This window comes from Phodopus roborovskii, unplaced genomic scaffold (genome assembly GCF_943737965.1).
Source record: "Phodopus roborovskii unplaced genomic scaffold, PHOROB, whole genome shotgun sequence".
In the NCBI taxonomy this organism is placed as follows: Eukaryota; Metazoa; Chordata; class Mammalia; order Rodentia; family Cricetidae; genus Phodopus; species Phodopus roborovskii.
The window spans coordinates 35,304,053-35,317,177 of record NW_026126418.1 but is presented as its reverse complement, the minus strand read 5'-3'; the positions used below and the strand labels follow the sequence as shown (position 1 = coordinate 35,317,177).

General features: G+C 40.6%; 1 protein-coding gene across 1 annotated transcript in view; it reads right to left on the bottom strand.

The window, feature by feature from the left end:
• The window catches only part of Abcb11 (ATP binding cassette subfamily B member 11), an 82,806-nt gene extending 70,108 nt beyond the window's left edge, over positions 1-12,698 (bottom strand). Inside the window, exons 1-2 of the mRNA XM_051184534.1 lie at positions 12,538-12,698; positions 1,036-1,138 (exon numbers count right to left, since the gene is read on the bottom strand). Coding sequence (XP_051040491.1) covers positions 1,036-1,111 — 76 coding nt within the window. The 5' untranslated portion in view covers positions 1,112-1,138; positions 12,538-12,698. The remainder of the gene's footprint in view (positions 1-1,035; positions 1,139-12,537) is intronic.
• Positions 12,699-13,125: the final 427 nt, after the last annotated feature.

Genomic DNA, 13,125 nt, shown 5'->3' with positions numbered 1-13,125 from the left:
CCACATGGGAACTGTGTAGTCCACAGTGGCCTCAAACTCAGACTCACAGAAATTCTCCTGCTTCAGTCTCCCAAGGGTTGTGATTACAGATGTGAGCCACCATGGTGACAGAAATTTCTATAGTTTCTAAATTAGTTGAAGTGATTATGATTGTTTTAAATCATCCGTTGAAATGGGAATTGATTTATTGTTAGAAACATCAAACATCTTTCTATTTAACAGACCCCGGATCTGCTGGAAGGTGTCTTTAATACTTCATAACCACCAGAGCCCATAAGATGCAGCTGCAGGTTACTTTTTGTCAGCACACGCAGAGCAATGGAAGTGAGTGTCTACAGGGACATAAGGGAGCCACAGAGAACCCTAAGGAATCCTTCTTACCATGGCCATCATTTCCTAGGTCTGCTGACATTTTTAATATAATTGCAGTAAGACAAAAGAGATATCACATTGTAGATACATGGCTTGAGAATCAGAAAATGATTACATAACTAGTATATGTGTGTGTGTGTGTGTGTGTGTGTGTGTGTTTTAGCAACTTTTAAAAAGAGTGTGCAAAGTCCTAATTTCTCTGTCTGTATAATATAGAAACATAAGATTTATTCAGTGGATGGCAGCTTAGGGTGTATGCTCACAATGTGCCAGGGACTAATGCCACAGCCACCCTCCCACACACTCTCATTCCTGCCAGGCGCAGAAACCTTAACAATTACTGTTACCACAGTGATCAGAAATGATACAGGATAAAGATACTGTAATGGCCAGGGTTGAACAACCCTTCCCTACCTAGGAAGGAGGTTCTCATGGGGGATGCTTCCACTCGCTCATATATTGTGATTTCCAACATAGAGCTATCAGATGTGACATGACATGGATTCTAGAGAAAGCCCACTGGCTGGCTGTCAGGTGTGTGCCCAACAATAAATCTACATGTTGTAACTGGTTTTTCTCTGTCTTGAAACTTCAATGCATTAGACTCACATTTGTCTTGACTTTTCTTTGCACAATACTTGAGTGAATATAAAGGCCACTTACATGATCCATCTGATTCAAAAGCATGATTCTCCTCTCCAAATTTCTTCACACTGCGAAGAATTACCGAGTCAGACATGGTGTTCACAATCTGCACTCAACAACCCTGTAAAATAAAACAATTGATGCAGTTACTATATATTTTCTCTTTCACAAAAGTAGCCAAATAAACAAGCTTCTGTAAATAATCTCAAATAAAAATAGATCGTATAACCCATTCACATCGCAGTGAAGGAGACTAAATATGAGAAAAGAGAAACAAAAAACTGGACTAAAGTCATGATTTCATTAATTGTTAGTCAAATGACCACTGCCAACTTCCCAAAAATTAGCCCAATGGAAAATGGTTTTCTTGCTTTTCAGCTTTTGTCTTGGAGGAGGCTATGGTACGTCCTTCAGTCATCCCGAATCTGGGTTCATTGAACACCACCATGCTGCCCAAGTTCAAACCCAAGGAGATCAAAGTTGTGTACTTCAGGTTCACTGAAGGGGAGGTGGGTGCCACATCTGTTTTGGCCCCCAAGCTCAGTTCTTGGGTCTGTCTCAAAAAAAAAAAAAAAAAAAAAGTTAGTGACGACATTGCCAAAGCATCCATTGACTGGAAAGGTCTGAGGATTACGGTGAAGCTGACCATCCAGAACAGACGACCCAATGAGGTGGTATCCCCTGCCTCCACCTGGTCATCTGAGCCCTCAAGGAGCCACCAAGAGACAGAAAGAAAGGGAGGGAGGGATGGAGGGAGGGAGGGATGGAGGGAGGGAGGGAGGGAGGAAAGAAGGAAGATGGTTTTCTTTAGTTTAAATTAAAATTTATTTGTTCTATTTGTGATTTAACAAAATCTCATCAAAGCACTAAGTATAGAATAAAACAACTGATGACATTCTGAAGTGTAGTTGGTACAATGACACCCAAGTCCTTTCAAGTAGTATCAGTGGTCTTTTGTAAGTATATCCCAAAGGGAAGGAGAGTCCAAGCAGAGCCAAGGAAGCAGAGAAAGTACTGAAAGCATCTCCATGTACCATAAGGGAAAGGAGAGCACAGCGGTTGGTATTTTCACTATAGGCTCTAGACACAGGCGTGGATGTGAGAGTTTAGGCCCTGACAGGACTACAAGTTTCCCACACCCACACCCACACCAGACAGGGGAGTAAAAGGGCCCTCTCTATGTGGAGCCACAGGCTATTATGGACCTTCTGCACTGCCTGGAGACCCTTGAAAATCACTGCCAATCATTGCCTATGGAGTTATATCTCATGATGAAATGAAGATCTATGAAAGTTACATAAGGAGATATTGATATATATATATTATACACACGCATTATACATAAGCAGACATATACATCCCTCTGTATAATATACAGATAAACTATGCATGCATATATATGTACATATACATATGCATATTATACAGATAAAAGAGTTGAAGTGAACTTGTGAAAAGCTTCCAACTTCATCCAATTGGAATTAGAGAGGATGGCAGATATTATAATTAAAGAAACAATTGGTAACATTTTCTGTTATTGTATTGTCTTTAAATTATTTGACTGCTGAGGAAATAGCAACAACTGTTAAAACAAATGCTGCTGGATTAATCCAATTTATATATTTTAAAAATGCTTTGACTACCAAATTTTAAGTCTAAGGACAGGTTACTGGGGAAAAGATTTCTACTTTTGTTTCCACAAAAAAATAAAAATCTATGGATTCCCTCCAGACTAACATGGTTTGATGAAGCAAGACCCCCTGAAGCAATGTCCATGATCCACCATTCAAAACAGCTTGGACAAGGCAGACCAGGATTTCTGCATTTTCTTAGGATCCCCCCATGACAGTGCCCCCTACCAGAAGGAAGCAGTTTGGAAAGAATGACACCCAAATTCCCAAATATTGTCTATAAATGTTTGTTTTCATTTAAATGGGGTTGGTTATAAATGGTTAATGACCACAACCAATCTCTTTAAAGGTAAAAATGGGATTGTGGTATATATATAAATACTTTGTTTTGAAATGGATTTTTATTTACTCATACAAATTTAAGGTCAATTTTGTGATATGTATATTTCTCTTGTTTAGGTATTGTGTTTGTTTATATAGTCATTTAAAATGTAATGTATAATTTAGTACAGATTATAGATAGTTACCTATAATAGTCAAAACTTATAGTTAGGTATGTTAGGTTTCTAGATACACAGAGATGTATTTGAGATGAATAGGCATTCTTCAAACCTTTCAAAGACCTACAGAATATGGCATTTAAAATGGCTTAGGGTTTTTCTTAACAATGAGGCACAATTGCTCCTGACAACACCACCTGCATCAGAAAGGAAGATGGACATCGAAAAAACTCGTTATGGAGTTTACTTCCAATATGGCAAGACTAGCCATTTGGAAAAGATACTATTCTTGTTTGGACTGTTTGACTTTATGCTATATAAACTGGACCTGCAGGCCCACAGGAAAGTGACTGCTGATATAAAATGGACATTGCTACAGGGTTCCTGCTTCATGAAAAAGTCTGCCAGACAGTCTACAGGACACAGAGAAAAGTGACTGGCAAACTACCAATACAGGTGGATAGTTTAAAGTTTCCTGGTTTGCTGAGGAGTCTTCCAGACACACTATGGCATATACACTAAAGATGGAACATTACAGAAGAACTTCAGGTGACTGACCAGGCAAGTTGTCTCTGTCATTTCTAGACTTTGTATACTATTCTTCTGTGGTCTTTGATAGAGTTAAAGACAGATAGTTATGGTTATGGTTTTCCTTAGTTAGGATTAAAGATAAGTTACATATAGAACTTTAGAATCACAAAGATAGGATAGATGATAAAATATTTTCTTTAAATCTTGCTAAATGTTAATGGACTAAATGTTGTTAACTGTGGTTCTTATTTGATAAATGTTTTGTTATATATTTTGCTATGTTAAGTTTAAAACCCTTCTTTTTATTTTAGACAGAAAAGAGGAGATGATGTGAGATGTCATTCTATAAATATGTTTCTCACATTGGTTAATGAATAAAGCAGTGTTGGCCAATAGAAAAGCAAGATAGGCGGGATTAGGAGAGAAGAAGAATTGAGAAGAGTAGGGAGCTTCAAAATATAAGACCGAGAGAGAGAACTTGAATCCTCTCTGCGGTAAGCCAAGACCATGTGGAAGTACTTAGATTAATAGAAATGGGTTAATATTTAAGACAGAGCTAGCCAATAAGAAATGCTAGTAACAGGTCAACAGCTTTATATCTAATACAGCATCTCTGTGTGTTATTTGGGGCTCACGAGCAAAGGAACCAGGACAGTGGGAAAACATGCTTGTAACAGGCCCTGTCTGGGTCTGCTATCCTGCTTTGGCTGGGGTCTGTGCTGATGTCAATGGCCCGTGTTACCACAGGGATCATAGGAACCAAGCATGTTGAAATCCAAGGGCTGTTCTGAGCTGGCCTTGCCCTTCACTGGCCCTGGAATAGCTGCCCTTGCCCCTCACTGTATATTACAGCAGAGAGCTGCCCCTCATCCCCCCACCCCACAATCAGGAAAGATGGCCCCACCTTTCACCATGGACCTGCACCTCACCTGGCCAGCACACTAGAGCTGACCCTGTTGTCTGGATGCAGGCAAGCCAGCACTGAGGGTATGAGAGCAGGAGAGCTGATCCCTCCCCTTGTATGTCCCTTGTATGGAGAGAGAGCAGACCACAAAGAGAGACCACGGAGCTGGCCTTGGTGGTGTGAGCATGGGTGAGCTGTACCAGAGTGCCTGAGAGCAAGAGACCTGGCCCTGCTCCTTGCTGTAGGCTGCATTGGGTGAGCTAGCTGAGACGGTGCTGGAGAGACAATGAGGGAAAGTTGGCAGGCTGACCAACCCAGCTACCACCCAGGCCCAGAACCAGGACTATGAGTTGGCCCATCCCAACATCTACCTGATCTATGAGCTGCTAGAGCATATGAAGGGGATACACCTACAGATGCACAACTGCAGGGTCCCCATGACACAGAGCAACAGGATATCTAAAAGGACCCCCAGGGGGAGCCCATATCAATGGCTTAGCAGAAGCCAGAGGCCTTGAACCAGACCAATGACTCAAGGCGATGAACAGTTGCAAGTAAAGATGAAAGGGTTAATGGGTGCACTTGTGGCTCAATGGACCACACCACAGCTTCCGCGATGAGATGCTTCTCCTTTGGGTTGTTGTGTTGCTTTTGTTTTTGTTGCTTGTTTTCTGGTTTTGTATTGTTTTATGTCTTTGTTTTGCTGCTTTTAAAATTTTTGTTTTGTTTTGTTTTGTGGGGAAGTTGCAGAAGTAGAGGTCATATATGTGGGGGGGGGATGGGCAGAATCGGAATGGGATGCATGATGTGAAATTTAGATTTTAAAAATTTGCCAATATCCAACTATTTTTATCTAGAAATCTAACATTGGATTTAACTATTATTTTAAGTTTTAAAACAAAAATAAATAAAAGCACCATTAAAATAACAACCTCTGGATAAACAAAGTGTTAAAACTGAGAACATACAAAAGTTCAGCAATCAAAAAACAAGTCAAAGAAAAAAAGAAACTATGAAAAAGTATAAAAAATAGAAAATGTGCATAGAGGGAATAGAGAAAAATGCCCAAACATTCCAGTAATTATGAAAAGTATGTCCAGATGGATATGATTCAACCTACTAGGATGGACCTGTGAATAAACACAGTGGCAATGTCCCCGATCCCCGATTATCTCTTCCCATTTGTGTATACGAAATGTGTACACAAATTATCTGTTTCCACTTATGTATACTCAATGTCAGTGTAGCCAACTAGTGGAGACAGTAAGTAATGAGAGTCTAGGTCTGGGGCAATTGTAAAAGGCAGATCAAGAAAGAGTGACTGATAATGAAGACAAGGTTCCACTGGGCAATGAGGAAAATATGCAAATATTAAATTGCAGGGGTAGTTGCATAATCTATCAATGCACTAAAAACTAGTGTGTTGTACACTTCACTCAAATGGACTTCATGCTATGTAACGTCTACTTCCATGGGCTGTTAACATGCACACAGAACACTTAAGGTGAGAAGAATCCACCCTGGAGAAATAGAGTGATGAACACTGATGCTCAGCTAGCTCGCTCCTTTTTTCTGTAGTTTGGGACCCAAGATCACAAAATGGTGCCACCACATTTAGGATGGGTCTTCCCATTTGACCAACCTAGTGAGAAAAAAAAAAATCCTTCACAGGCATAGGCAGAGGATATCGAATCTACATAATTCTTTCCTCACAAATAGGCTCATAGGTGATTCTATATCTTGTCAAGTTAATGAACTACCACAATTAGGAAATATAGGAGCTTTGACACATTCTTGTTTAACACCAGTGTATGGAATCTGAAAATAGGAAATATATTTAAGTTACAATTGGCATATTTATAAAAATTGACTAAATTTGGCAAGACGTGTAGATAAATTATGCTGACGTGAGCCAAAGGCTTCCTCCATACTAGCCTTCATTAGTGCTAGAAAGTGCTATACAGGTTGCTGGAGAAAAAAGTTATCAACAGTCTTGCAGAGCTATGGATCCTGCAAACTATAATAATGATCTGCCAGAAAAAAAAATGTATCATTTAGTACAACACTATCGTGACTATTATGGGGACAACCCTTCTCTCTGGTTGAATTTAAGATCCACTTCACAGGAGAGAACTTATGCTTCCTAGTCAAGAGCCCGTGGCTGAGGAGGTCATGGGCCATAGTGGAAAATGTCTACGATTATTTTCCTAATTGTCATGTTGTCAAACTGTCTTCTAAATACTCAGGTTTGTACCCACAGATAAGTGCTATGCTTGGCCTTCATCAGAGAAGCTTCTAGACAGTGGTTAACACAGAAGCCCCTCAATGGCCACAGGTTGAAGAATGTTGGGATGGTGGAGTGTTGAGCCCTAAATGGGAAAGCTGTATCACCCTCTCCAAGGCCCAAAGGACATCATGGAAGAGGGAGCAGAAAGATTAAGAAAAACAAAAGATGTGCAGCCAACAGACATCTTCTGAGCATGATACAGCCATTGCACTCATAAACTCACTGAAGCTGTGAGTTCTCTGCAATAGACCTGCACAAGGCTGGACCTCTCAATGTTTCGTCATGGATAGGGCTAGCCCAGGCTGGCCTTGAACTCACTGAGATCCTCCTGCCTCCTCCTCCGGAGTGCTGGGATTACAGGAGTGCGCCGCCGCCGCCGCTGCCACCACCACCACCAGTTCTTCTTTAATCTTTTAAAAGATTAAGTGCAATTATGTTTATGACCAAATCTTTGAGTGTCTTTTTTAGTTGGACCCCACAGCTTTTCTATCTTTATTATCAAGTTCTAAGCATTTCCTAATTTTCATTGTGTCCACAAAGTGAGTTCCAGGACAGCCCCATTTCAAAAAACAAAAACAAACAACAAACAACAACAAAGATTAATTAATGAATGCCATTCTTCTTAAGACCCTTTCTCTCCCAGTGGCAGAGAATTTGCCTAACACTAGAAACCCTAGGTTCAAGCCTCAGCATAGTAAAGGGAAAGGGGGGTGAACCTCAAAATTAATAAGATTTAAAACTTAAAGAAATAAAGATTGAGAGGGCAGAGCAAATATAAAAGCTGATCTTTTCAAATAGCCAAAGACCAGACAGAACTCAGCAAAACATGTCAAGAAAAAAATGGATGTCACAATAAGCAACAGAAAACAAATAGACAGAAGACTAGGCAGAAAAGGTTAAAATCATAATCAAGTACTATGAGAAACTTCATGATAATAAACTTGAAAACCGGGGTAAAACTGATTTTCTAGAAAAGCTAGAAATGTCTCAGAAGAAATTTTTAAAATTTAAAACTAATAATTATTAATGACATTTATTTAATATTCAACCACCCCCCAAAAAAATATTAAAACTGAAATGGCACTTTGGATACACCAGGAATGTTCTTTACATGTGTCTTGACTTTAAGTCCTTCAATAGGGAGCTGGTGAGATGGCTCAGCTGCTAAAGGTGCTTGCCACCAAGCCTGACTACCCTGGTTTAACCCCCAGAACCTGAGTGCCCAAATGGTAGAAGAGTGGTAGAATGAATCCCACAAACTGTCCTCTGACTTCTATACCCATGCACAGGGTAGGAGGTGCTCAGAAGTAAAAACAAACAGAAAACCCAATCATCAAATCCTTGTCCCCTGAGATGGAAACTAATTCTTTCCACACTTTCCAGACACTGGCTCTAAGGCATGAAAAGATTAAGCTACATGCTCAAGAGCACATTAGTAACTGGTTGGTAACTGGCAGGGCCTATATTCAAACTCACATCATATGAGATCCATGTTGACACATATATTGGTGTATTTACTACGGCATGTCTTTAGAACCAAAAGCTTGAAGAAAATATAAAAAAACAAGAGAATGAGTCTACAGTGTACTGAACTTTCATAATTCAGACTAAATGAATTAATAAGGAGATTCCAGGAAAAGTATAGATTGGAGAGATATACAATACATCCTTAATTTTTTCTCTCTCCGTGTCTCTGTCTCTCTGTGTGTGTCTGTCCCTCTTAGCACCTTCCCATCCCTATCAGTCTCTACTCTCCCTCTTCCAGATTCATAACTTTGTGCTGCATTGTGTGACCTGTTTACTTCAACCAGAGCCACCAGTGTGACCATCGTACTGGAGTGGTCCACTGAAGCCTGGTGGGGGTCACAGTAGACACTGAAAGCAATGATTCCCCCTCTCCCTGAAGAATCACAATAGCAAACAGTGATGGGTAGGTTCCCTTGAGACCAGCAAGATGTGTCCTTTTTTATTCAGTCACCAATTATTTTTCCTAACTTACTCCTTCATTTAAGAAATTTCTGTCCACTGCTGTGCATATCTTCAGCAGTATTAAGAGGCCAAAAGTTCAGTGCCTTCCCTCAGATTTTGGAATTCCACCAGCCCTGTTGTTGCTTGCTGCTCCACTGTTTTTGGACCAAGGGAACATTGGGGATTGACAGAAGATCTTACTACGCCTCCTCTCTGGCCAGGAACTCACTATGTAAACCAAGGTTGGTCTTTAACTTGCCTCCTTGAGTGCTGGGATTATAGGTAACAACACCAAGCCAATCATGTGTTAGTAACATATCTGTGAGTCCACAAAGCTGGTCCTGGTAAAATCCACAATGGAAGAGAGCACAGTTCCTTTTGCCCTTTACACTCCAACACCTAATCCCCTTGACCCTTCCCTAACTCAGCCTTCCGGGGTCCTGTGCAGTCAACCCACTAACCTGAGTTCATTCTCCTATGCTAGCCCCTTGGCATCCCACACATGAGGTTTCCTACAGTGTGTGCCTTCCTGAAAATCCTTATAACTCATTTCTGTGCTTTATTCTATTCCGAAAATGAAACATTCTCAAACAGAAAGCTTTATTTCAAGCATGAATTTCGATGCTCATAACATCACTAACGTCCTTCAGCAAAGACCACCATGAACACAACTCTGAGTCAACAAGTTGAGTGACAGAGGGCACATTGGTGGTCATGATGTATCTCAGTTGAGAATGTCAGAAAGGTCTAGTTATGGGACCTAGGCTTCCATTAGAGCAGTTGAGGAAGGGCCTAAGGAAACAAGAGTTGGCTCTAAATAGATGCTGTCAAAAAGTTGGGAAACTTAAAGATGGGCAAAGAAATAGCACTCACTCATGCTCTGCATCTTGCGGCAGAACTGTTAATTGTTCTTGTGTTGTCAAATTTTATTATGTATGTTCTCGGAGTAATGCCTGAGGTTGGTGGTGTGTGCTTGCTTATTTCTGATAGGAGAAGAACAGAGCTTAACTGATGTGTCAGACCAGCTACTAGATGTCAGAGGGTGTTTTCCTTTTCTTCATTATTCCGAACTACATAGTCCCATTCTCTCTCTCTCTCTCTCTCTCTCTCTCTCTCTCTCTCTCTCTCTCTCTCTCTCTCTCTTTCTCTGACATATTTTACAAGACGCCTGTGTCCAGGGCCAAAGAAATTAATCAGTTTTTCTGTGAAAATTGGAAGGTGCTGCCACAATCTCTGGTGGTTCAGCCAGGGCAGGGATGATATTTGAAAGCCATTGTGCTGAAATTTTAATGATTTCAGATCACAAAGACACTGAAGTTTTTTAACACTAAGTGCATCTATTTGAAAATTAATAGATCGTCTCCTGAATGGGTTGTCTGATACCATTACAACATAGAATGCATTCAATCTGTCATTAAGCCATGCTTTCATCCATTGACTGATTTAGGAAAGGTTCCAGAAAAAGCTTGCAGCAGTCCTGGAGGACATCTCTGCTAGACTCTGAAACCCTAGCAATGTAGAAATAGTTTACCATGATGAACAGATCTATTTGGCAGGATCTTGAGGATGCCCATCCTCCCTCAGAAGTTTTTCCCCCCTTATCAACAGAAGCAGTCACAATGCCACTGAACCCTACTTTCTCAGCTAACACATTGTAAGGCTTAATTAGCACCTAAACTGTTTTATCCATTACCAAAAGCCATAATCAGGATGTCTTAATAATTTGCTATAATATTTTTTTAATAAACACAAGAAAATTCAGAGGGAAGGAGGAAGGGAAAAGAGGAAAGAATGGAGGGAGGAAGGAAGGAGGGAAAAAAGGAGAAACAGACTCTTAGAAACTGGTTTCAGAGTAAAGAATTCTACAATTCTATTGAAATAAGGGCAATCAGCTGACTGCCTGCTTGCTCAATCTCTCTCTCTCTCTCTCTGAATCACTGTTTTATTGGAATATAGTTATTATATTCACTCAGCTTTATATTTTATTTTTATGAGTATCTCTAACATAAACTGAATGTCCTTCGCTGTATTTACTCTCTGGCTCTTTACAGAAACCCTTTCCACTCTAGTACCATGAAGTCAGTTCAGAAAAGTGAGAAAATTCTCAAGGATGTGATTTTTAAACTGAAATATATAGCACCAACCTTCTAACTAGCTTCATTCTCGTGAGCTTCTGGAGTGAACAAAAGACGGATGATGGACTCATGGAAAAATTGCAGGTGTGATGACTGTTAGTATTCAGGCATCTGTACCGGCCTGTCCTTGGGGTCCTGACAGGATATGTGCCCTCAGCTGCAGCCACTAAGAGCACCACCTGTGCACATTCACTATGTTCCCTTTTAGAAGGGCGCTGCTTTCCTTCTCTCCCTCTCTCTCTCTCACTCTCTCTCCCCCTCTCACTCTCTCTCCCCCTCTCTCCCTTTCTCTTTCTCTGCCTCTCTCTTCTCTTCTGCCACTCCTGTCCCTAGACAGAGAGGTCTCTCCTCTCCCCTCCCCCATTTTCCCATTCACTTTCCCCAATTAAAAATAAATAAATAAATAAATAAAACCCTCCACCCAAGCTGTGTCACATGGTGCCTTTTTCTCATGGGCAGCTTTTTTAAATTAGTACAATGACCATGGTGAAGGGGATGTGGGAGCACTAGCTTGGGAAGTCCTGGAATGAACACATTCACCATGAATTTGCCCTGGAGAGAAACCCAAACCAGGCAGGGGAAGAACAGAAGGAAGGGAGGAGCATATGGAAGGCCCAGACCCCAGAGACAGACCGGCAAGGGCTGAAGAATACCGGTATGTCTGGGAGGAGGATGGGGTACAAACCACCTCTGGAGTTGCTGTTGATCTTTAATACTGGAGTCTTGGGGCTTTATCCCATGAAAAAAATGAAAGCTAATGAAGGGTTTTAGTCAAGAAAAGAATAACTGATATTTTAAAGTGTCTGATAAGACTTATGATTTTATATTAGTTCAAACACGGCCATGCTTTCATAATGACAAGTTTTAAAAGCACCTCTCTGGCATTTTTCCTTTTACTTTGGGTGATCTTTTTTTCCCAATTCACCCATGTTAACTATACACACACACACACACACACACACACACACACACACACACACTTTCAAGACAACTGATGTACAAAATAGCATTGCTGTAAGACAGTCACCAAGCTTCCCTCATTGAATATATCAAGAAATCTGCCAAACATCTACCCAAGGGCTGTAGCCTTATTATATGACAACATTGGACTTTCGGTAAATCTGAAACACACACACACACACACACACAAACAGCATAGACTTAAAACACTACAGGCAAAATCCAAATCACTTACCTTCAGAAGTGAATTTGAAGACGGCAAAAGCGGGAGACTCCACTGAAAGTCAGGGTTGTGTACCCCTTTCCTAGTTCAGTTTTCATTGTAATAAAGCACTGAACAGAAATCAGGCTTTGTCCAGAACACTATTTGCTTATAGGTCAATGCCCCAAAGTCCAGATCTAACACAGTTCAGTGACATGAGAGAAAAGGTCAACCGTACTCAAAGCAGTAACCCCAAACCCAGAGTGCACTACGAACCCTTAGAGGGTATCTGTCAAGCTTCAGAAACAGGTGCTTTGCCTTAGGATGAGGCCTAATCAACAAGGGCCTGGTAAGAGGCCAGAGTCTTCTTCTGTAAGCCCCTGACTTTAAAAAGTTGCTTACAGAAATCTAACAAGACAAAAATACTTCTAGTCTTCTCTTCTCAATTTGAAGTGGCCTTTGTGACACTTGGGGTTGCAGGCCCTTGGTGATCTGGAACCAGTCCCGTCGTTTGGTGGAGGATTAATAACATGCAATTGCCTTCTGTTCAGAGTCTGAGCACACAGATGATCCTTGAACCCTGGTCTGATCAGTCAATAACCTCAGGCTCTGCCCACCGGTGGCAGTGGAAATGCATGACTTTGAAAACACATTTCCATTAACGAAGACTCAAGGAAAGTAAATGCTTAGAGCTACTCAGGTCTCCTCTTCTGCCTTCTTACTGTTAATCCCCTCCATATATTTCTTTAAATTTAAAAAAAAAAAGTGTGTTTTTTTTTTTTTGCTATTTTTTCCTTTATTAATTTGAATTACATTTTTTAAAGAAATATACTTATATGACTCAAAATGCTATTCATTTTTTATATTTCTCCTTGAAAAGGGGTGATAGTAGGATTACTACTGATTGTGGGGTCACAACTTGTGCCCAAAGTCAGGACTGGCCACCTGTCATCTCTACATCAATATAGATAGGCAAGTTAATAATGGAAA